The sequence below is a fragment of the Haliotis asinina genome, chromosome 11, assembly GCF_037392515.1.
Source record: "Haliotis asinina isolate JCU_RB_2024 chromosome 11, JCU_Hal_asi_v2, whole genome shotgun sequence".
In the NCBI taxonomy this organism is placed as follows: domain Eukaryota; kingdom Metazoa; phylum Mollusca; class Gastropoda; order Lepetellida; family Haliotidae; genus Haliotis; species Haliotis asinina.
In genome coordinates, this window is record NC_090290.1 from 33,323,941 (window position 1) to 33,346,645 (window position 22,705).

The following is a 22,705-nucleotide window of genomic DNA, read 5'->3' on the forward strand; positions in this document are numbered from 1 at the left end:
CCGGCCCAATGTCAGCGGGCGTAGTGTAGAGGTGCATCATTTCCCACATTCTCTCTGTTCCAGGTCTCTCTCATTGTCACACTTTCTGTGTAGCGTGTTTGAAAAGAACGTTGAACAATCCGTGGACGACATTAGGTGACGATTTCAACGAAGACGACTGCAAACGTTTCTCCATGTATATGAAGCGCGTCCGACTCACTGTCCCAGCAGACACCAGGTGTAATGGAGTGTGAAGCTGAAGATTACACAGAACCATATATTTTCCCACTGACGTCTATAGTTATAATACATTATCTGATACCAATAGCTATTACATGTACATGTGTGCATAGTCTTACCTTGAAGAAGCACAGACATAATCTGTAATATGTCCATATGATGTAATATGACCACCTGAATCAGTTCCTGTTCCGGGTAAAGGAACTCGGGTTCCACACAAAATGTGAAGCGCTTGCAAATAAATATAGTCACATTCAGCATATGTCATCATGTCAAAAAGGACAGCACTGAGCATTAAATATATGATCAGTTATAAATATGGATGTACATCGAAAATCTTACACAAAATCACCCATTCGCAGCTGTTCACACTGAAGGCTTATCCTGATTTGTTGTCACGCATTTCTAGTAACTAGAACCCTCTCGAGTTCACGAGTATTTATACACATTGCTGCATGCTCTGTGACGCTGGTTGAAAAAAAAAACGGCCAGTGTCCGAGGACTTTGGAAAAATATAATTTAACCATTTAAGTAATGGTTAAGTGATTATTATTCTAAGCTGCAGTCAACAATACTACATCTGTGTTTTCGTATCTGTATTTCGTTACCTGGCGATTTATAATTTTCGAAATTTGCAGCTGTGATGCATATAATGGTTATTGCGCGAGCACACACACACACACACACACACACACACACACGCACCTCTGAATCCGTCGATGTTTAAAATAAAATTCCAGATTATGGCGGTAGAAATAAATATGCTACAAATATCGAAGGTCAACGGGGAGAATCTTGGATTTCTATCAAAGATGCTTTAGCTGGGTGACTTCAGTGTGAGTTTTCATCAGATCTTGTCACCCCTCTGAATTTCACAAATGTATGAGTGTCCCTCTAATAATTAGAATTCCGACCGGCCAAGGTTTCAAACTCGCTGTCTACCTGAGTATTATGTGTCTCCATCAACACAAAACATCCCCATTCGTTTGTGTTTAGGTAGAATCTGCCTTTAGTGAAATTATCCGTTTAATTTTCATAGCTGTCTGTTGTCTGTGCAAGGATTTACCTCTACTGTCCGCTTTCGTCTTGGTGTATTGCTTGAATATTGCTTAATAAATGTTTCTGGAATGTTAATACGGTTGTTGTTCCTTCAGCCTGGAACTAAAGTTTGTACGAGTGTGTGAAGACTGGTCACCGGCACAAATTCAGTGTACACAATAACCCCAACAGTGATACAGATATTGACTAACTCCAGACGGCCACGGTACCAACACGATAGAAAGTTGCTGTCGTGTCGAGGTAGTCGTCATCGCGAGTTTGTATCACACACGTTACAAACATCAGGCATCTGTAGGCAAATCCGTAACATTGTATTAATGTATGAAGTAGTTTATAAGTTTTCCTAGCCAGTCGAGCGGGCTTTTCCTGACAGTTACCAGCCCACAAACAGGGGCGTAGGTAGCATTATAGAAAAAAAAACCTCGGGCTCAGACAAACTTTTGCTACAAACAGCTTCCTTCTTCTAATTCTGGGCAAAAAATACATACACTGTACTTACAATGCTGCATATCCAGAGTTGTATGTTCGCATAACAGGGTTGTTGGTATCTTTTCCAGGCAAAACAAGCGAAAGATGATGTTCATTTTTTACATACTTATCAGGTAAGAAAGCCAACAATGCCCACGTGAGTGGCGCTTACTCAATTTCTCTCATAACACAGTCTACAAAAAGTAGAGACGCGAGGTCAACATACGGGCGGTAGGTCACCCAGGTCACGAGATGACCTGGACACGTCATTCCCTTACTAGAGACGAGCGAGTCAAGACGTGTTGCTTGGCCGCTCTACTGGATTCTAGTTAAGTGTGTGCTTTGTTTATTGCATTTTTCTATAGCTCTCTCTCTCTCTACTATCATCATTCTAGTCGCTTTTAGGTGTTTTTCGTTATCTGCGACTAGTTGATTTTTTCTTTCTTGCCAGCAGTTTGTGGGTCGTCGGCCGTCGTCCCACTTGCACGTGCTTCACGGGTGTCCCGATTGTGTCTCGGTTCACGCTTGTGTGGCTCGTGCACTCGGACCCTTGTCGGGCTTCCGCGTTACTCGCTGGCGGATAGGCGGATTGGCGGATAGGCGAACCCTTCGCCCGAACCTTTCCGTTAAAGGGTTAGTGGAGTCCATCCTCGATCAACGCCTTGGTCCGCCCACATCGGCTCGTTCCGCGGAACCCTCCTCTCCGCTCCGCCTCCGGAGGCGGACGCCTGTTCTCTCCCCGAGGCGCTCTCCTTCTCCCAGGTCCTCCCCCTCTAGGGAGTTCATTAACACAAGAGACCCTCCACTTATTCCTATCCTCCCGGAGGAGGTGGGGGATGACAGCGACCCTGTCCTCCCAGAGCCTAACCCTCCAGTCTCTGACTCTGCGTCTAGACTGGAGGCAATTGCGGAATACACCGGTGTGGTGTTGGCGGAGGTGGACGATCAACCTTCTGCCGCTTCTAGGGCGAGAGGCGAGTCTTTCTGCCCTGAAGACTGTGTTCTCTCCCCTCGGAAAGTCCTCCCTCCGCACCGCTTCCTTGAAGCAGCCGCTAAGGAACTGAAGGAGGCTGTTGCCACCGCCGGACCAGGTCGCCTTACCCCTCAGCTCCTCCTCTCAGACAAACAGAGGATCAGGCTTCCAGTGGCGAACTCGCCCATTCCTTTAGATCCTCCCTCCTTGGATCCCGATATCTCTCGTGTTGCTTCTGCTGGGGTACCCCACAAGGTGTCGGACAATCACCTTATCCATTTGGACAAGGAGGCCAGATCCATTGTGGGGCTGAGCAACTATGTTGCTCACGCCTGCCAAGCTATGGCCACTTTCGCCAAGGAGGCAGGGATGGAACAGGGTGAGGAACCTCTGTATAGGGCATTTGGAGCGGTAGCTGGCGGAGTGGCACAAGTCACCCTGTCGGCTGCTAGGATTTCAGCTGCCATTACCAACCTCAGACGGGAAGGTTTCCTGGGGCGCACTAATCTCCCTCCGGAGATTAGGGACTCCCTCCGTCACGCCTCAGTGTCGGCAGACACCTTGTTCGCGGGGGAAATCCCAGAAGCTCTCCGCACTCGCCATGAAATCCAGCAGCAGGACCTAACCAATCGGATCATGACGGGTGGCGGACCCTCAGCAGGCTCCACCCCCCGCAAGCGTCAGGGAGGTCCTCCAGCAGACCAATCCACTCCTAGGAAGCGGACAGGGAAGGTGGACTTTCGGTTCGGAGGTCGTGGCCGAGGACCCACGAACCAGTCCAACCAGCCCAGCCAGGCTAACCAGGGATTCCAAACCCCCAGCAAGGGCACTCCGCGGAAGCGGAACAAGGGCAAGTGGACGTCCAAGAAGAAGTGACTCTTGGTGCCCACCAATCCTTCCGCCACCTATCATTCCTCCTTTCGACGGACCCGTTGGCGGCTGCTTGAGCCTCTTTGTCCCAAACTGGCGTCAGCTAGGACTAGACCCATTCGTGTGTCGGATCCTGGAGCGTGGCTTCCGCATCCCGATCTCCTCTCCGCCCCCTCTAACCTGCTCTCCGGTGGAACGTCCGATGGACTCGGTCAGGTTCCAACTCACCTTAGAGCAGGTGGAGTCTCTAGTCTCCAAGGGGGCAGTTCAGGAAATCCCCCTCCAGGATCTGACTCCCGGGTTCTATTCCCCCGTTTTTGTCAGGCCCAAACGCAACTCGGGGAAATGGCGGCTGATTCACGATTTGAAGGAGTTCAACTCCTCCTACCTCATACCAGCCGCCATATTTTCGACTCTTGACTGTTCCATCAGCCATGCGGTTACTGGAGCCCTCGGACTACATGGTGTCCCTCGACCTCCAGGATGCGTACCTGCACATCCCCATTCACTTGGCGGATCGCAGGTACCTCCGTTTCGTCCTGGGGGGCAGGCACTTTCAGTGGAATGTCCTCCCGTTCGGGATTTCCTCTGCCCCATGGCTGTTCACTCGTGTGACCCAACCCATCGTCCAGTTCCTCCACGAACTCCAGGTCCAATTCCTTATGTACCTGGACGATGGGTTCGCTCACAACCCTTCGCCCTCCATTCTCGAGGCGCAACGGGACCTCGTCATCCACCTCCTTCGACGCCTAGGGTGGCTAGTGAACCTGGAGAAGTCGGACCTGGTACCAACCACCTCTCTCCAATACCTAGGTGCCATACTGGATACAGTAGCCTTCAAGGCTTTTGTACCCAAGGAGTGGATGACCAGGCTAGCGCCCCTGATGACTCGGGCACTATCAGAGCCCCTGTCCCTCAGGCAGTGGCAGCGGATATTGGGCCTCCTGACGTCAGCCCAGGATCTAACCATAAGGGGGAGGCTGATGCTCCGACCTCTTCAGGTGTTCCTCAACGAGCACGTCAGGGAGACCCACTGTCTTCACCCAATAAGTCTCCCACCTCACCTCAGACACTTCCTCACCTGGTGGCAAGTGGACGACAACGTCCTCAAAGGAGTTCCCCTAAGGACACCTCTCCCGACCAGTCACCTTTTCGTGGACGCCTCCACCCAAGGATGGGGCGCTCACTTGGGGTCGGACCAGACGGCAGGTACCTGGTCGGCAACCCAGCAGGACCGGCACATCAATGTGCTGGAGTTGGACGCCATACGACTTGCCATCCTCCATTGGTCCGTTCCCCTCAGGCACCAGACCTTACTGGTCCACACGGACAGCTCAGTCGCAGCCTGGACGATCAACCGTCAAGGCTCCACCAGAGCCACTCCTCTCCTAGACCTGACCCTCCGCCTGTTCGAACTGGTAGACAGGCTCTGCCTGAGCATCCGTGCAGTTCACATTCCAGGAGCCAAGAACGTCCTGGCAGATGCTCTCTCCCGGCCGGACGCGCCTCCTTCGACAGAGTGGCAACTGAACCCGCAGACGTTTCAGTCCCTCTGTCTCCAGTTCGGCAGGCCCATGTTGGATCTGTTTGCCACCAGGCTGAACTGCCAGCTCCCGATCTATGTATCCCCCGTGCCGGACCCAGTGGCCTGGGCCGTCGATGCACTGTCGTTAGAGTGGGAAGGGATGGACGCTTATGCCTTCCCTCCCCCAGCGGTTCTAGCACAGGTAGTGGCCAAGCTTCAGACCACCAAGTCCATCAGACTGCTTCTGGTGGCTCCCATGTGGCCTGCCCGGCCCTGGTTCGTTCCCCTTCGCAGACTCTGTCTGCAGGATCCCGTTCAGATCCCTCACCGGAGGGACCTTCTCATAAGCAAGCCAAGCGGCCGTGTTCACGAAAACCCTCAGGTATTCGATCTGCACGTTTGGCTTGTATTCAAAGGGGGCTCAGGAACAGTGGATACTCCAAGCGAGTAGCCTCGGCCTTGGCTTCCTCACAGAGGAAAACCACGCAGAAGCTCTATGACTTCCAGTGGGGTTCCTTTTCCTCCTTCTGTGAAGACAACGGCGTGGAGGCCGGTTCTGCCACTCTTCCCCAGATAGCTGATTATCTGGTTCACTTGCGCAACGTTCGAGGGCTCAAGGCCTCCTCCATTAACACCAATCTGGCGGCCATCATGTCCGTTATAAGGAAGAGGTCGCCGGGACTGGACATTTCTGTACTGAGGGAGCTCATCAAGTCTTTCCGACAGGCGGAGGGTCGGCGCAAGCCGAGGGCTCCTGAGTGGGATCTGGCAGTGGTCCTTGACCACCTCAAGTCAGATTTTTATGAGCCTCTGGAAGAGGCTCCCCTCCTCCGCGTCACGGTGAAGACCACCTTTCTAGTGGCCATGGCCTCGGCGGCCCGAATATCGGAGCTTCACGCTCTTCAGGCGGATCTCCTGAGATTTGAGGCCACGGATGGCGGATCGGCGTCCTTGGGCCTCGCCCCCGACTTCGTTTGCAAGAACCAACAGGCAGACGAACTGGGACGTACCTTCCACATCCCTTCCTTAGGGCCGTTGGTAGACCCGACGGAGGAGGGAGCACTCTCTCTCTGCCCTGTCAGGGCTCTCCGAGTGTATACCGACCGTACCCGCTCCCTTAGGCAGGGGCGGCGGAGGCTCTTCCTCCCTCACTCCCAGAGGAGCAAAAGGGAGATTGATCGGAGAGCTCTTGGGGTATACCTTCGGTCGGCCATCATAGAGGCCTACAAAGGCCAGGACAGACCTCTTCCGACTCGAACCAACCCACACGAGATCAGGGCCGTCTCGGCCACCATGGCTTATCACCGCAACATTGCGGTGGCGGACATCATGGCGGGCTGCTTCTGGAAGTCTGGCTTGGTGTTCGCCAACCACTATTTACGAACCCTCTCCAACGAGGATCTGGCGGGCATTTCAAGGCTAGGACCCCAGGTCTTTGCCCAGCAAAGAACGGGGGATCCTTACCCTTTTATTCGGCGCGGGGCTGCTCCTCTTTAGGTGGCCTACACTCCCCCGCCTCTCGTATGGTGCCAAGCTGGGGACCTCAGCTACACACCCTTTTTGCCTCAAATAAACTTTTCTGTTGCTTCTCTCCACTCCTTCAGTGTTGAGCTGTCTTTTCTCGTGTTGGGTTTCCCTTCCGGGGTTGTCGGCCGATCCCTCCTCCTTATCGGAGATGTCCGGACAGCGGTTGGTGTCCTACCCGCCCTATAGTGCGGGTGGATCGCTCTCCTCAGGGTTTCTTGGTTCCTCTTTACGTAGAGACGCACGGGCGAGGTCTCGCGTCCACGCTCTCAGCCCTCCGCCTCTGTGCCATTCTGGGCATTGTTGGCTTTCTTACCTGATAAGTATGTAAAAAATATAACATTTTTGATTAAATGTCATTTTTTATACTTACCTGGTAGAAAGCCAACAGTCGGGAGTTCCCGCCCAGCCTCCCCTCCTGAGGGTTTTGTTGTCTGCCTCGCTGGGTAAGGGAATGACGTGTCCAGGTCATCTCGTGACCTGGGTGACCTACCGCCCGTATGTTGACCTCGCGTCTCTACTTTTTGTAGACTGTGTTATGAGAGAAATTGAGTAAGCGCCACTCGCGTGGGCATTGTTGGCTTTCTACCAGGTAAGTATAAAAAATGACATTTAATCAAAAATGTTATATTTTAGACTGACTGATATTCAGGTTTCACGGAAGTCCTTGGCAACAGTTCACAACATGACACTACATGACCAGCAGTGAATAAATGCCTAATGTGTCTTTGTTTATTTGTCATTTGTATATCAATTCATATAGAAAATAACCCAATAATACTCAATGCATGGTATTGCATCAATGCGGTAAACATGCATGAAACATTGTCAAAACAAAGTTGGATATGAGGAGGTCACATTTCAGTCAAATGATTATTCTGTCTTTTTATTCTGAATTCTAATTATTCTGAATTAATGGTAGACCACTTTTCCTTATAGTTGTAAGGATTTTGAAGTTATTGAAATCTGGTCTAGGCTAACTGCCAAACAGACAAGTGCCCCCTGGCTATCTGCCCCCCCCCCCCCCCCCCCCCCGTCCATTGTGCCCCCTTGGCTAATTGCCCCCTGGGACAAGTGCCCCCCCCCCCCCCCCCCCCCATAATTACAACAAACCAACTGCCTTTGATACCCTTCAACAGAAGGGTCCTCCAGAGGTCCTCCAGCCAGTAATCAACTACTTCGAAGATACATACATTGGCCGCCCCCATCGACGAGGTAGACGCCCCACTCGATACAAAATAGACCTTTGGAATGTTCACGGCAGAAATGAGTCAGACATACCATGGACAAACAATGCTGTTGAAGGCTTTCATCGCCACCTGCAGTCCAGCATACAGGCTAGCCATCCCAACATCTGGACATTTATTGGAGTCTTGCAAAAAGAACAGGCACTGAATGAAGTACAGAGGACCAAGATGGTGACTGGCGGGGCTATTAACCCGGGGGCAGCTGTCCGGGGGACAGTTGTCGGGGGGCAGTTGTCCGGGGGGCAGTTAGCCTGATACCACTGAAATCATCATACGTCACACGATAAAACTTCAGGTTCCATCAAAAAAAGAAATGAAAACTGGGTAAGTCATCAAAATTATCTAAATATACGTACAGCTTTGCTTATTGGGCTTAGACGAAAAAATTAACTTGCTTCAAAATACAAACGTAATTCACTAGAAGAAACTAAACAACAGATCACAAAAACTGATGAGAATATGATGTTGCCAGCAAGACCCAGGTTTCAATAAGATGCTACTATGACGAACGTTTTTATCACGCGTAATCTCAGGATTTAAATGTGTCGGTAAAAGTGATATACTAAACTTTTATCATAGATTCCCGTGTTTTAGGTGAACAGTTGTGTTGCCTTTGCGTGTGTTTGTGACCCTACACTCACTACAAGATGTCCTCGCGGTCGGATTGTTTCATAAACACATGTTCATGGTATAGTCCGATCACACGATCGATCAGACCGGCATTGTATCATCAGGTCTGCTGGAGTACTTAGAATCACGTTGTATAAATCTGCAAAACAGATATCAAATGATTATAAAACAATCTAAATCATTAATCACAAAATACAACATAATCCACATAATAGTTAAGACTCGTACCATAATAAATGGTTAAAGCAATTATTATTAATGATGAACAAACAAATGGTATATTCTTAAGACTGTGTGTTGGACACACGTGAGCTAATGCTATATTTCCGTTACTGAGTGAAGGACACACGTGAACTACTAATAATATATTCCTATAACTGAGTGAAGTATACGTGTGAGCTAATGCTATATTCCTACAACTGTGTGAAGGACGCATGTGAGTTAATGCTATGTTCCTACAACTGTGTGAAGGACCCATGTGGACTAATGCATTATTCCTACAACTGTGTGAAGGACACGTGGGGTAATGCTATATTCATACAACTATCTATCACTAACTTGGTGAACTGAACATAAACATGTTTATTGATGTATGAAACATACAAACAAGATCTATATGACAATGCTAACTTTTCACTGTCATGAATACTGTAAAGACAAACACTACACTGCATCATCCACGTGTACGGATGGACTTTCAGACTTTGTATTGACCACCCTCGGGCAAGCGGGAAGCAGTTGGATCTCTCTTAAGAAATGTTCACTTCGTTGATTGATTTGAAAATGCCGGCTAAACACCTTTTTTGACAAAGTAGAACTAGGAAATAGGGAAGGGGTACAAAAGTATGTACCAGGTCCTTCAGTGGGCCGTGACGTAGCACGTGCAGTGTACTAGGGTGTATACAAACATGGAAGTTGTTTTTCTTCTTGTATTCATTATAATTTAAACTGGTGAATATTTAGGAAGTATGAAGGGCTCATATTGTAATGTCAAACAATGTTTGACTGGACAAAAGGTAGTTTAAAGACTAACCGTATTCTTGAATGACAAAACTTTCATGGGTAAAGAATTTAAAATACGTGAACACAAAGGAGGCATGAATGGAGTCTATGTTGTATATAACGGTTCATATTGTTGTGTGCCTAGCCCGAGGATCTTTATTGGGTGTTCTCCAACAAGATGAAGTCTGTGGAAATATATCGAAAATACACCATGCGCTGTAAAAGGATAAGTTCCTGCACACTTGAGTGTTTAGAAAAACAAACGATTTGACAATGCATTTATGAATATATACCCATCAACCCCAGTTAACATCATCGTTGCTATGGACAACGCCGTTTACAAATCAGTATATATAAAAGGGAAACATTTAATCAATAAGTTAGAAAGAGACGTTTTTCCTATAGTGAAGACTTTTGTATGTCTTAAGTGTAAAATCAAAACTTGCATATTCAACAAGCTCCTTGTTTAACTATAACTTGAAACTTGCATGTCTTAGAAATCCAGTTACTTTAACCATCAGTTGCTCTCACATTCTGTGAGTTGTGCAGTGTGAAGCTTGTAGCTGGTTTGACAATGGTTGTATATTACATGTTGGGAGGGTTGATCCTTGTGGGTGTGCAAGCTGTCCCCGTAACCGAGAAAAAGTGTGTGCCGTATAGATACAGACTGCTTGACTCTGTCACAATGGCCAACTTCTCCAACATGCAACATGTGGTGGCATCGTCTCGTGCTAAATGTCTTGCCCAGTGTGTCGGCGTCAACAACTGCATCGGCATGGTCTACTGCCCCGACGACGACGTCTGTTACCTGATGACTGCGACATTTGACATAGGCAGCGTTCCCTTCGTCACATGTCAGGTGTATCTGCACGAAGATGCTGGGACACAGGTAAGTTGAATTATGTCTTGGTATTGTTACCACAGCACCTGATAGCAGCGATCTGTGGGCTAGTGAAGGTCATTCCTTTTTGGAACCTAGTTGTAAGGGGTCCCAAAAACTCGCTTCTATGTTTTAGTGGCAGAATCTGTAGTTTATTGCTAGTCATCCCTTGGACTTGGGTTAGACAGGGCCCCAACACTCGCTACTATATTTTAGAAGCAGAATCTGTGGTGTATTGCTGGTCATCTTTTTGGAGACTTGGGTTAGACATGCCCCCAACACTCGCTACTATATTTTAGAAGAAGAATCTGTGGTGTGTTGCTGGCCATCTTTTTGGAGACTTGGGTTAGACATGCCCCCAACACTCGCTGCTATATTTTAGAAGAAGAATCTGTGGTGTGTTGCTGGTTATCTTTTGGGAGACCTGGGTTAGACACGCCCCCAACACTCGCTACTATATTTTAGAAGCAGAATCTGCGGTGTATTGCTGGTCATCTTTTGGGAGACTTGGGTTAGACATGCCCCCAACACTCGCTACTATATTTTAGAAGCAGAATCTGTGGTGTATTGCTGGTCATGCTTTTGGGAGACTTGGTTAGACATGCCCCAACACTCGTTACTATATTTTAGAAGAAGAATCTGTGGTGTATTGCAAGTCATCCCTTGGACTTTGGTTAGACATGCCCCCAACACTGGCTACTATATTATAGTTGTGATTATGTCCGGGTACTTGGCTGATTATTTACCAGTTGTCTCGTCCTTTCTGCATTTGCAACAGGATACACTTGATGACACATGAATTATACGAACATTTATAATCATTAATGTCATTGTAGGGAGGGGAGATTTTGTAAAACAAAAACTATATATTTTCATGTAGCGGGATTGAAAGAGATCTAAAACCTTAAAGCTACTTTTTAACTGAATGTGACACCTGTTGGACGAGACAAGGTGTGGATGTTGTCCAAACTGAGCAGATAGCAACATTCCCAGATTACCTGACATAGGTGATATTTCCATCTTAGTGACTGCCAGTGTTATGACACACAGAGAGGCAAATGTGTTTAAGGATGTTTCATGAAAAGAAAAGTGTAACTTAGGTAGACTGAAATTTATTATATGCAAACGCACAGCAATTTCTATAAATATACGACAGGGGATTCTAGGTGGGTCTTAGTGCAAGATCTTATATTATGTTACACACAATACGGTGGTGAACTAACCACATAGACTGCCCACAAAGGTACAGCCATATGGAACGCATATTCCGTCAATGGTATCAAGTAGGAATAGAGGAATGTTCTGCACTATCTTTACCAGGCTTTCTGTGATGCAGGGATCGACTGATGTTCTGCGCGCAACATCTGAAGCTATGGAGACTGAGACCATGACGACGTCCACAACTATAGAAGACACCACATCGTCAGCAGCAGTTAGTACAACAGACGCGATGACACCATCCACAGAGTCTCCATTAGGGACAACGACTGAAGCAGATTTGACGGCTTGTGAAAATGGCGGGACGTCAGACGGTGCAACTTGCAGTTGTCTGGCCTCCACTACCGGAACACGCTGTGAAACCCGGATTAGAGGTACTTACTGACACTAACACTGTTTGTTAATGTGCCGACCGGGGCCAGTTACCGATATGGGGAACAAGTAAAGCATATTCTTGCTGTCGCAACCATGGTATTGTATAAGTTTTGATAAAAATCCATTTAATAGGCTTTACACACCGATTGACACCGAAATTTCCATTTTTCATTAAAATCGCATTCCTATTTGAAACGGCATGATACACTGCCTGTCAGTGTAGTGAAATGTGCCCATTGTTCATTGTCCGGGTTCCGGCCTATCAAGCACATTAGTGGACAACTTCGAGACGCCGTTTGGCGCAGAGTATAAACATGTTAATTTCTTTACTTATTTTCTCTCCAACAACCTGACCCCTACACCCCAGTGACAGATCTGTAACAACCCTGTTTCCCTGTTTCAGACTGTACAGACGTGTCCCAGTATATTGGTAACTCTTCTGGCACCTACACTGTCTGGTCGACTAGCTCCGCACAACCCTTTGACTTGGAATGCCATGGCGTCACCACCGTGATCATGTTCAGGGACAAAACCATCAGTGGCTGTGAGGCGGTGCCCGTGACGTACCTCGACGTTCCCTGGGCCGACTACAAGTCTGGCTTCAGCCACTCCAACTGTTACATGTGGCTGGGTCTGGAGAAGATGCATGCTTTGACTAGCGTCAGACCTTACTCACTGTACATGTCATTGAAGAGATTTGATACCACACCAGGACAAGTGCTTTACGACACCTTCTCCGTCGGTGACGAGGCTTCGGAGTATCAGCTGTCGGTGTCAGGGTTCACTGGGGATGACTTTTTCGGAGACCACTTCAACGTCGGGGACTCGGCCACAACCCTGAATGGGAGTCACTTCTGTGCCAAGGATCACTGCAACAACTCAGTCAACCTGTGTGCCGACTGGCATAAAGGTGCCTGGTGGAACAGGTTGGATGCCTGTCAGAAGAATCCCCATCACAGATATGAAATTTCCTGGGTTCTAGCTGATGGTAGCCCTAACGAATGCAAAAGTATCTACATGTTTATAGAACCTGTCTAACCTACAGTTCCTGTTCAGATGTAAAGAAGGCGGGGGAAAAGGGGTGTAGTCACAGTAATGCCTCTTTGTTTACATGTAAGCATTTCAACAGTAAGTGTTCTTAACATTTTGGTTCCCAGGTTACGAGTCTGATTTATGTTATTTGTACAGTTTCGATTAGAGACAGAAATTGTTTACGTCTAACCACCATAGGAATTACATCAGTGGACATTGTTCAGACTGTTTCTGTTTGGTGCCAACTGATATACAGGGAATACGAAACGTTGTCCCATGTAATACCATATTTATGAAACGAGTGAATGGTTTTGACTTCTAACGTGTGTAAGTTAGTTAGATATCAATGCCATTCACTCGTAAATATCGAATTGCACGGGACATCGTTTAGTATTATATTAATTACTGGCTCAACACTAGCAAAATAATATCGAGCAAAGTACTTCTTTCCTAAGAACTCAATGAGTGTAATGACTCTCAGCTTCGCGAGTTATAGTCCAGTAAAAATCACTAAACCTAGGATAACTTGCAAAAGAATGATTTTGATTGATTCACGTTAATTGAACTATATTATATATTACAATAATATATGAAAAATGTAGAGAAATCATATGTGGGGAACGTTTTGTGATTTTACCTTGAAATTGGGTAGTATAGGGATTTTTCCAGGCAAAATGACATTTGAAAAATTATTCAACATTGGAAAACAACTCAACTAATTCAACGTTAATTTCTAGTAAATTTCTAGTAAATGTTAACTAATAATTCGTAAGTATGGTATTGAGTTGCTGCCACTTTAATAATATAAATGTTTACGTCATTTCATCAAATTAGCACTTTTAGCCGGATACTCTGTATGGATAAACGACTTTATGCAATGTCCAGTAAGTTTTGAAATATAGCTTTCACATATCAACAGTGAATCAATTAATGCACTTACGCCACACGGAGAGTCACTGTTTTTCACTAATTATGCTTACAATAGGTGGCATTGTTGAGATTGTTTAGTCACTTTCATCAGGGAAAATATACGCCATTAAGGAACTGGTACAGCTGAATCCCCTGCATTCAGCACACGCGATAGAGCACTCCAGTCCATGTTTTCTATATGTTCACCTTCTACTGTCACAGTACGATGTATGACTCTCAGTAGACTGTCAGGAGCAGCTGGTTTGTCTGTTGTTCTCGGGTAAAGTTTCCCGTTGACTTGTAGCCATCCCCTGTCATCAGGATCAAGACTGCCAGATTTGCCCATCCATTCCTGAACCTGGTAGTATACACGAGCACTGTGATAACTGGCCGCAGCTGAAGTAGGAGGATGTGTATGTACTTGTACACATGCCGAGCTAGTTGCTACTTTCTCTGAGGACCTGTATAAACAAACTACGGCGCCAACGCCTGCTACCACGATTCTTTTCTTGAGGGCCCATGAAGGTCCCGTGGTAGAATAGGCCTTCAGCAAACCATGCTTGCCATAAAAGGCGATTATGCTTGTCGTAAGAGGCGACTAACGGGATCGGGTGGTCAGGCTCGCTGACTTGGATGACACATGTCATCGGTTCCCAGTTGCGCAGCTCGATGCTCATGTTGTTGGTCACTGGATTGTCTGGTCCAGACTCGATTTTTTACAGATCGCCGCCATATAGCTGGAATAGTGTTGAGCGCGGCGTAAAACTAAACTAAACTCACTCACTCACTCTTTTCTAGATGATTCCGAAGAAAACATGTGAGCATGCTTTCTAAACTGATTGTCATAGATTTCCTACAGGACTTGTCCGTTTCCTATTCCGAAAGGTCCGAAAGGTCCGAATGTATCACAACCACCAACGGCATGAATAAATGGTAAATATAAACACGCATCGTGTCCAAGAGCCTCCTGAAGTTGAGGTATGTTCCAAACACTTTGTTTCTTTGTTGTTTTCTTGCCTTCTGTCTGCATGATGAGATGACGTGTTGTTGGTTTGGCACGATGATATACAATTACAAGGAGGACCGTATCATCGCCGATGACTGTAATTGGAGATGTAGTTACAGCGGTTTGTACGGTTTCGCCACTTGCATGTACGGTCTCGATACTGTTTTTCTGAAGAATCTGGCTCAGTAAGTTGATGAACTGCTTGTTGCTGCTTGTTTGATGAGTTAGACAGGAAGTGATCTTTTCGTGACACGAAAAGCATGTCTTCACTTGTGACACCACCAGTTCGTCTCGTCTGTGCAGTGTCTTTTGTTGATGGAGCTGTATCATAACCATCTGAGACGTCAGGACTGGAAGCGTGATGTTTTAAATACAAAATTTAGAGCTATTATAATTTTGTTATATACCGCTGAGTTTCCAACACAATACGTTTATCTCCATTCTACCATTACCGTGTTACTCAGATTTTAAACAAATACTTAACGTGTTGGAAAATCAGAGGTATATAACGTGATTATATGCCTCTGGATGACGTTGATTAACCAATCACAATCCAGTATGTACTGAAGTCATGGTAGAATGCTGGTTTGTTGGCCTGTCATCATCAACTTGTGTCATCATCAACTCGTGTAGCAGATTTATGGCCAGTTGTCACTTCTGTCTCTTGAAGAATGTTCATGAACACTGCATCCAATCAGCGATTTTGTGGACTTTTCTTTAACTGCACCGTGATCTGTAACCCCAGTGACAATGTTGTGAGGAGTGGTATTAGAATTAATGGATATCTTTCTTGCAGAAACTCAAGTGTAGTTTGATTGAGTCCTTGTCACCCCGTATTTGTCTGGCATCAGTTATATCTTTGTTCACTTGTGACATAATCTGTCCCTGTTACTTCCTGCATAGCATTGTTGATGTCAGTACAAGCTGGCATGGATAAGATCCACTATGCACGTTGTGATTCTGTCAATTCCCTGCCTCTTGTTAAACCACCAGTTTTCATGTTTTATCAATACTTGGCCAAATCACACGACATGCCACCCTAACATCTGTCGCTACTGCGGATGACATGGTAGCCAGATTGAAACTGAAACAGCTGATCATGAAATACTCCTGCATTTGTTTTTGTTCAGCGATGAAGCACTAGTATACTTATTTTGTCCAGAAGAAGCAAAATAAGGCAACATGTCATCGACTTGATATGGAGAAACCAGTTGCATATCCTTTTTGCTTTGATGAAGCAGACGGGCCGCGTGAGGAGAATCCAGTGATGGTGTCATTGTCAGAAGCTGCTGTCGCACACCATCAAGAACCCCATGTTCAGGGACAAGACTGGAAGAGATTTCTGCATGCAGCAGCTGAAGAGAATGAGTGTTTCTGTCAAATCACTGTCCACTCTAGGGAGTTCTTCAGTGTGAATGGTTTGATTTGTGGATGGTGACTTGCAAACGTCTTCTGATGTTCTGCTGTCGTCTGTTAGTATGCCGTGGCCATGCCTATCACCTGAAGCTTCAGCTTCCCGTTTGACATAATTGAAGACTGAACGTCTTCTGTACAAGTATAGCATTTAGTGCTGCATCAAGAAGTAAATGACCCCTAACTGCTCTCGCTAATGCCTTTCCACTGAACATGGTAACTTCCATGTTTGCAGCATACACAATCTGCAGTAGTTCCTGTAGGCAAATCCTCTCATTAGGTGCCCTACACAGCCAAGTTAACTCATTTCCGTGTGGAATCCTCCAGGGCGTAGAACAATATATTTCATTGGGCTGTCAGATGGTTCACTCTTCACAATCAGCTGCGCTTTCCACCATAGTGGCTGATCAAATGTCAGAATAGGATGTACATTTTGACGCCTTGCTTGCTGGCAAACAAAATGGAGTGTGGAGAAAATACTTGTCATGTCAGCAGCACTCATATCAATCATTGGCATGAATGAGATAGATGACTTCCCTCGTTCGACCGAACAGGTTTTGTACTTTGATGCCGACATGGTGTCGTGCTACTGTTTCTCTTCAGTTTTGTAAATAAAGTTTTCATTGCGTTACATTCAACGTTAATATACTTTGGTGGTTACATTGTGTAAACATATTTGTATGTGTAGAATACTTTGAAGGACATGGAAATGATAAAATTGCAATTGAATGTTAAAATCCTCCCGATACACAATTCACAGCTGAAATTATGAGCAAGTTCATGTTTTCATCTCTGATGAGAACGCAATTTTGCCCGATTTTCAAACGTTGAAATTTTCGGAACAAACCCTATTCGGTCGAACGAGGGACCAAATTGTGCACAATCGCCAGCTTGACAATGAGATCTACATATGTTTGAAGATTGATACAATAGGGGTTGATGAGCTACATCCCGGCGCCATCTTTCACTATATTTATGCCGTTTCGGGATGCTATGGTTGCCGTTTTTGAATGCTGTGACTGTCGTCTTGTACGCTTGGCGACCGTTCTCGGGCGCTGTTGTGGCTGACACGCGAGTTTTCTTTCCATTTCAAACGATTAGGATTCCGTTCCAGGGGGTTTGTTTCTGTTTTAGAGGATATTGTTTCAGTTTTGGAAGTTTATTTTCCTATTTTTGTTCAGTTTATGAGTTCAGTTTTTATGATTTGTTCACCGTTTGTCCAACCCCTCACTCTTTGACTTAGAGAGGAGTGGTGTAGCCTAGTATTTGAAGCGTTCGCTTATCAGGCTGAATACCCGGGTTAGATTCCCCACATGGAAACATGTCAAGCCTGTCCACTGCACTGACATTGCTGGAATATTGCTAAAAGCGGTGTAATACTAAACTCACTTACTCACTTGACTCAGTGACTCTCCACGGACCAGGCGAGTGTAGAGTACAGGCTTTCATCTCCCAGGACATCATGGAACGACAATACGAGTTGTAGGTCCATTGACGCCCGAAGAGGAATTATACTGTGCCATCTATAAAGAATCGCTATGTTGTGACAGTGCGTCACAATAGAATGTGAGGTTACAAGAACAGCCTCGAACATCTTTGTCAGCAGACGTAATCACATAAGTTCAGCCCGCTGATGAATATTAATGCTCAGTCTGTACACATGGTGTTTTGAAAGGGTGTACGGGACTGTACGGAATTTACAAGGGTCGTACCGTCCTGCACACCCTTTTAGAACACCGTGTGACGAATTTATTCCTCTCATGATCTTTTAACTTAGCTCATCTTTAAACAACAACAGAATGAGACACAAAATGTTTCGCCATGCGATTTAATGAAGGGTCATAAAGGGAGCTAACTCGGGATGGTTTAATTTATGATGAAAATAATCACATTTGAGGTTTTGTTAAACGACATAACTTAATGAAATACAGGAACATTTTATTTTTGGTTACATTCTCTGACACAAACAAAAATGAAACTATGGCAACAATATTATCACTCATAATTATTATAGTGTCTACTTCAGGACAGCCCCGTCCAAATATATCTACAGACCAAAAACTATGTAGCCAGGCTGTATGGTATTTATTTATTATTATTCAATCTACAATCTTGATCTTTATCACTACCGCAGAGTACATTGTTTTGTCAGCTACCTTGTTCCTCTTTGTCACTTCCATTAATTACTGTATATGACATTTATGGCCTTTGTTGGTCATCCCCTTGGCTGTGTCAGTCATCACATCAGCTGTAGAAGGAAGTGCTATTGTTTCTCTATCTGTCCATTGTTGAATCTTTGCCTGTCTATTGATGTTAGAAACTATATATATGTATGCTCACATCTATACTGCACGTGAGACATGTGAGACGTGAGATGTGAGTGTGGAGTCCGGCATTCCGACTGTCTGTGTAGGGACGACCGCGAGCAGGATTATGCAGCTTGCAGGCTAGGCCCTGGGGTTGAGCTGGAGGTCCGCTCACCTCATTCATGTATACTTGTTTGTCATGTCTTGTGAAACCATCTACAGAAGTTTGAACAACTAAACTATGCCTTCGTATTCATCAACGTATTCATTTGTCTTCGTCAACGTAATGTTGATCAAAATCATGAGCTAATTCCCCAAGAGTCGATGACCATACACCATAATTGTAAACGTCAACCCTAAAATTTCGAAGCGATCAGCCGTCTGGCAGGTACATTCCATCAGAGGTCATTCGTAGAACCCGTGTAGAGTGTCACGTGACATATTTGACAGGGTGTACGGTTCGTACACTTTGTCAAATCCGCCTACATAGTTTTGTATGCTTTGGCTATTAACCAATCAGAATTCGACAAATTTATCATAAGAGTAATAAACGTTCATATGAACAATTTGCTTACTGTGAAGGATTTTAGTTGCGCACGGGGTAGTTATGCATACTTTCATCGTGTCGTTAATTGTGCCGAAATTGTATTTAAAATCCAACTTTTCTTATCATCCCTTTAATATGGCACGCAGTGAATACAATATTTAATGCAAAAAAAATAGCTGATGAGATAAATACATTATCATTAAATAATAATGTTGTCCCAGCTGGTCATGCCATGGCGAGAGACTATGATGTCGTGTACACCTAGTGGTGACTGTGACGGCGCCGGCGACCACACAGCCACCCCGTGCACGGCTCCTTCTTCTCCTTCACCGTCAACTTGAGGTTGAGACACAACATCATCTCTCCCGAGGCTGTGTCCACGGCTGTGGCAGTCGCCTCGTAGTTGCCCTGTACAGGAGAGAAGGTGAAACCATGGACCGCAAGGGGATTAACAACCCCACACATTCAAATCAAACTTGTTGTCTGCTGACTCTTGTCTCATTTGCAAGTTTCAAGATGTATTTGAAATCTGAAGATGAGCTAATTCTTTGGGCGCGGTGGGCGAGCTATCTAAGACGACGGGCTAGTTATCCAGCGAGCTTGGAGGTGCCGGATATCAAGCCCATCTGTGACCGTGGGTAAAAACCTTGGAGTCAACTTTGGGTGCAAACTCTTTCAGTGTTGTCACAACCGTCTTTAATTGAAAAAGAACTCCACGAATCTGTTGGTATATGACCAGATGGTTGGCCACATAAATGCGTGCAAACTCTTAGCAAATCAACGTGCAGTAAACTTGTACAAAGTACTGGACTATCAGTCCCAGTCCACCCAGCTGTGAATGGGTACCTCGTAAGGATGGGAAAACCAAAAATGGCTGCCAGAGTTGTATAGACCCCAGGGAGTTGAGACTGATAAATGCGATGTGCCGTTGTGATTGACGCTCAGCTCACCTCGGCAAACCACGACAACACGGAGAGGACATTCAGTTCACCTCGGCAAACCACGACAACACGGAGAGGACACTCAGCTCACCTCGGCAAACCACGACAACACGAAGAGGACATTCAGTTCAACTCGGCAAACCACGACAACACGGGGAGGACATTCAGCTCACCTCGGCAAACCACGACAACACGGAGAGGACATTCAGCTCCCCTCGGCAAACCACGACAACACGGAGAGGACACAAAGCTCACCTCGGCAAACCACGACGACACGGAGATGACACACAGCGCACCTTGGTAAACAACCACAACACGGAGAGGACATTCAGTTCACCTCGGCAAACCACGACGACACGGAGAGGACACACAGTTCACCTCGGCAAACCACGACAACACGGAGAGGACATTCAGCTCACCTCGGCAAACCACGACAACACTGAAGGGACGGCCGGCATCTTTAGCACGTAGTCCTGGAGGTCGATATTCTGGACTACGGCAGGACAGTACGTCGTTATACCCACTGAGGCCAGCATCTGTTGGATCTGGCGTCCGATATCGCCCATGATGCCGGCCCAGTTTTCCTTCTGCATCGTCGCCAGGAGCGTGCATGTATCGTCGTAGGTACTGGAAGGAGGAAGAAACATTGAAGGGTATGGTTTCTTACGAATTGGGTAATTTCTTTTCAACTTCTTTTCTATTAAGAGTAAAAGTCACTGGATTCGCGCATGGAGTTTATATAAAAAAAGCTGCAATTAACCATAATAAGCTCAAATATCTTGACATATTCCTTGGTGATACTTTTCACTGCTGACCGAATAGCCGAGTGAGCTGCAGTACCGAGGTATTATTATTTACGTACGTAGCATGTGAGTTTTGCTATACGCAGCACTCAGCAATATTCGAGCTATATGGCTGCGGTCTGTAAATAATCAAGTCTGGACAAGACAATCCAGTGATCAGTAGCATGAGCATCAATCTGATCAATAGCCAACAACGACATGTATCAACCAAGTCAGCGAGCCTGACTATCCGATCCCGTTAGTCGCCTCTTGTGACAAGCATGGATTGCTGAAGACCAACTGTAACCTGGATTTTGAGACTTGAACAGCTCTTATTGTTTTGATTTCTCACCATGATCCGACATGAAACAGGCATGGTATTGGGATGTTGAGAAGGAAGGTATCCCTCTTCATGTGCACCGACAGCTTCATCTGGTTCAACTGCTTCCTCGTCGTCGACGCGTTGAGGGTGAGGCGGATGTCACCGGGGACAACGATGGGCATTGGGGAAACATCGAGGTTGTGGATAGTAAGACTGGAATCGGATCCTGGAGTTGAAGAATAGGGTCACACTCACATGTTCAACTGTACACAAGACCCTTAGTGTAGACATAGTAAAATTAGCGCATTATTAGGTTAATTAACATGATTGTTTGTGTACAGAAATTGGCTTTTCCAAACAGATGCCAATATTCAGACCATATTGTGGTCTTTGCATAAGTATGTTATAAACCTTCACTCACTTACTGAGTGTAAATATTTCACATGAGCTAATGAAGCCGTGTGCCATTTTTAATCAAATGGATGCAAATAATAGGAAAAAGGTAAATAAAAAATCCCTAAATGGCCTACACAACCTCACAACCTTTTCATTGGCGTTACCTCTCATTACATACAATCATTACATATGTCTTCCATTAAATCAGGGTAAGCAGTGAAAGATAATAGGTAATTTTATCAAGCAACATTTTGCTCTATTTGAATTTGATAATATGTTCGACTGCTGTCCTTCAAACGTCGGCCAACTCTGAAACTAATTTCTAGATAAACACGATAGAACCAAATGTCAATCCTTGCGCCCTTCAAGATAGGGAACTGTAATCTCAAGAAAACAAAACCAGATAAGTCAAGGTTAATTTGACATCTGTTAATTCATTAACGCAGGACAATGTCATGACAATTAGGAAGTACGCATACCGCAATCAGACCATTCCATCTTTGTGAGATCTGCTCCAGCACACACCCCGAACCATAGCACCAGACACAGGAGACCCGCCATTGCAGACATTGTTTGGAACAGTACAGTATGTCAACTATATCTTATCTCTGGCGCTCCACCTGGTATAGTCTGTCTCCTAGTCCCCGAACCACGTTATGTCCCCTACTGCCTAGCCCTCCGTGCAATTCTAAAGCTGTAAATGAAGATGTCCTCAGGTACAGGTTCCTGAATTTCACAACTCAATGGGGTTTCATTTCAGTCTAAATGGGTATATTTCTTACAGTATAAAATAATTGGATTCAGAGACAAGGCGTTAGTCGACTCCTTATAGAATGCCTCACCTCCACGACTACATCTGGTATACGGCTCAGCATATAGATTAGAAGAGGTGATTGGTGGGCCATGACAAGCGCCTGTAAGTTTAATACTGCTTAGGACATCTTAGGTATGGCCTTGACCTTCTGCTCTTTCATGCCGATTGGGCGCCATGCTCTTCCCACGTACGTTACTAAATACTCTATAGAGTCATATCTTCCCACGTAACCTCTGTGGGAAGAGAA

At 45.8% G+C, this 22,705-nt stretch overlaps 3 protein-coding genes across 3 annotated transcripts; 2 read left to right on the forward strand and 1 right to left on the reverse strand.

Moving 5' to 3' along the window:
* The first annotated feature begins 4,023 nt into the window (after nucleotides 1-4,023).
* On the forward strand, nucleotides 4,024-6,611 carry LOC137255374 (uncharacterized). The gene is made up of 2 exons (XM_067792815.1): nucleotides 4,024-5,496; nucleotides 5,589-6,611. The coding sequence occupies exons 1-2, from the start codon at nucleotides 4,024-4,026 to the stop codon at nucleotides 6,609-6,611; spliced, it is 2,496 nt and encodes an 831-aa protein (XP_067648916.1).
* A 3,591-nt stretch (nucleotides 6,612-10,202) lies between these two features.
* LOC137255375 (techylectin-5A-like) lies at nucleotides 10,203-13,028 on the forward strand. Its single transcript, XM_067792816.1, has 3 exons — nucleotides 10,203-10,410; nucleotides 11,843-11,989; nucleotides 12,394-13,028. The coding sequence occupies exons 1-3, from the start codon at nucleotides 10,203-10,205 to the stop codon at nucleotides 13,026-13,028; spliced, it is 990 nt and encodes a 329-aa protein (XP_067648917.1).
* Nucleotides 13,029-18,159: 5,131 nt separating this feature from the next.
* On the reverse strand, nucleotides 18,160-22,275 carry LOC137255683 (ganglioside GM2 activator-like). The gene is made up of 4 exons (XM_067793168.1): nucleotides 22,124-22,275; nucleotides 21,279-21,474; nucleotides 20,564-20,771; nucleotides 18,160-19,611 (listed from the first exon to the last, which is right to left on the reverse strand). The coding sequence occupies exons 1-4, from the start codon at nucleotides 22,212-22,214 to the stop codon at nucleotides 19,465-19,467; spliced, it is 642 nt and encodes a 213-aa protein (XP_067649269.1). The 5' UTR covers nucleotides 22,215-22,275; the 3' UTR covers nucleotides 18,160-19,464.
* Nucleotides 22,276-22,705: the final 430 nt, after the last annotated feature.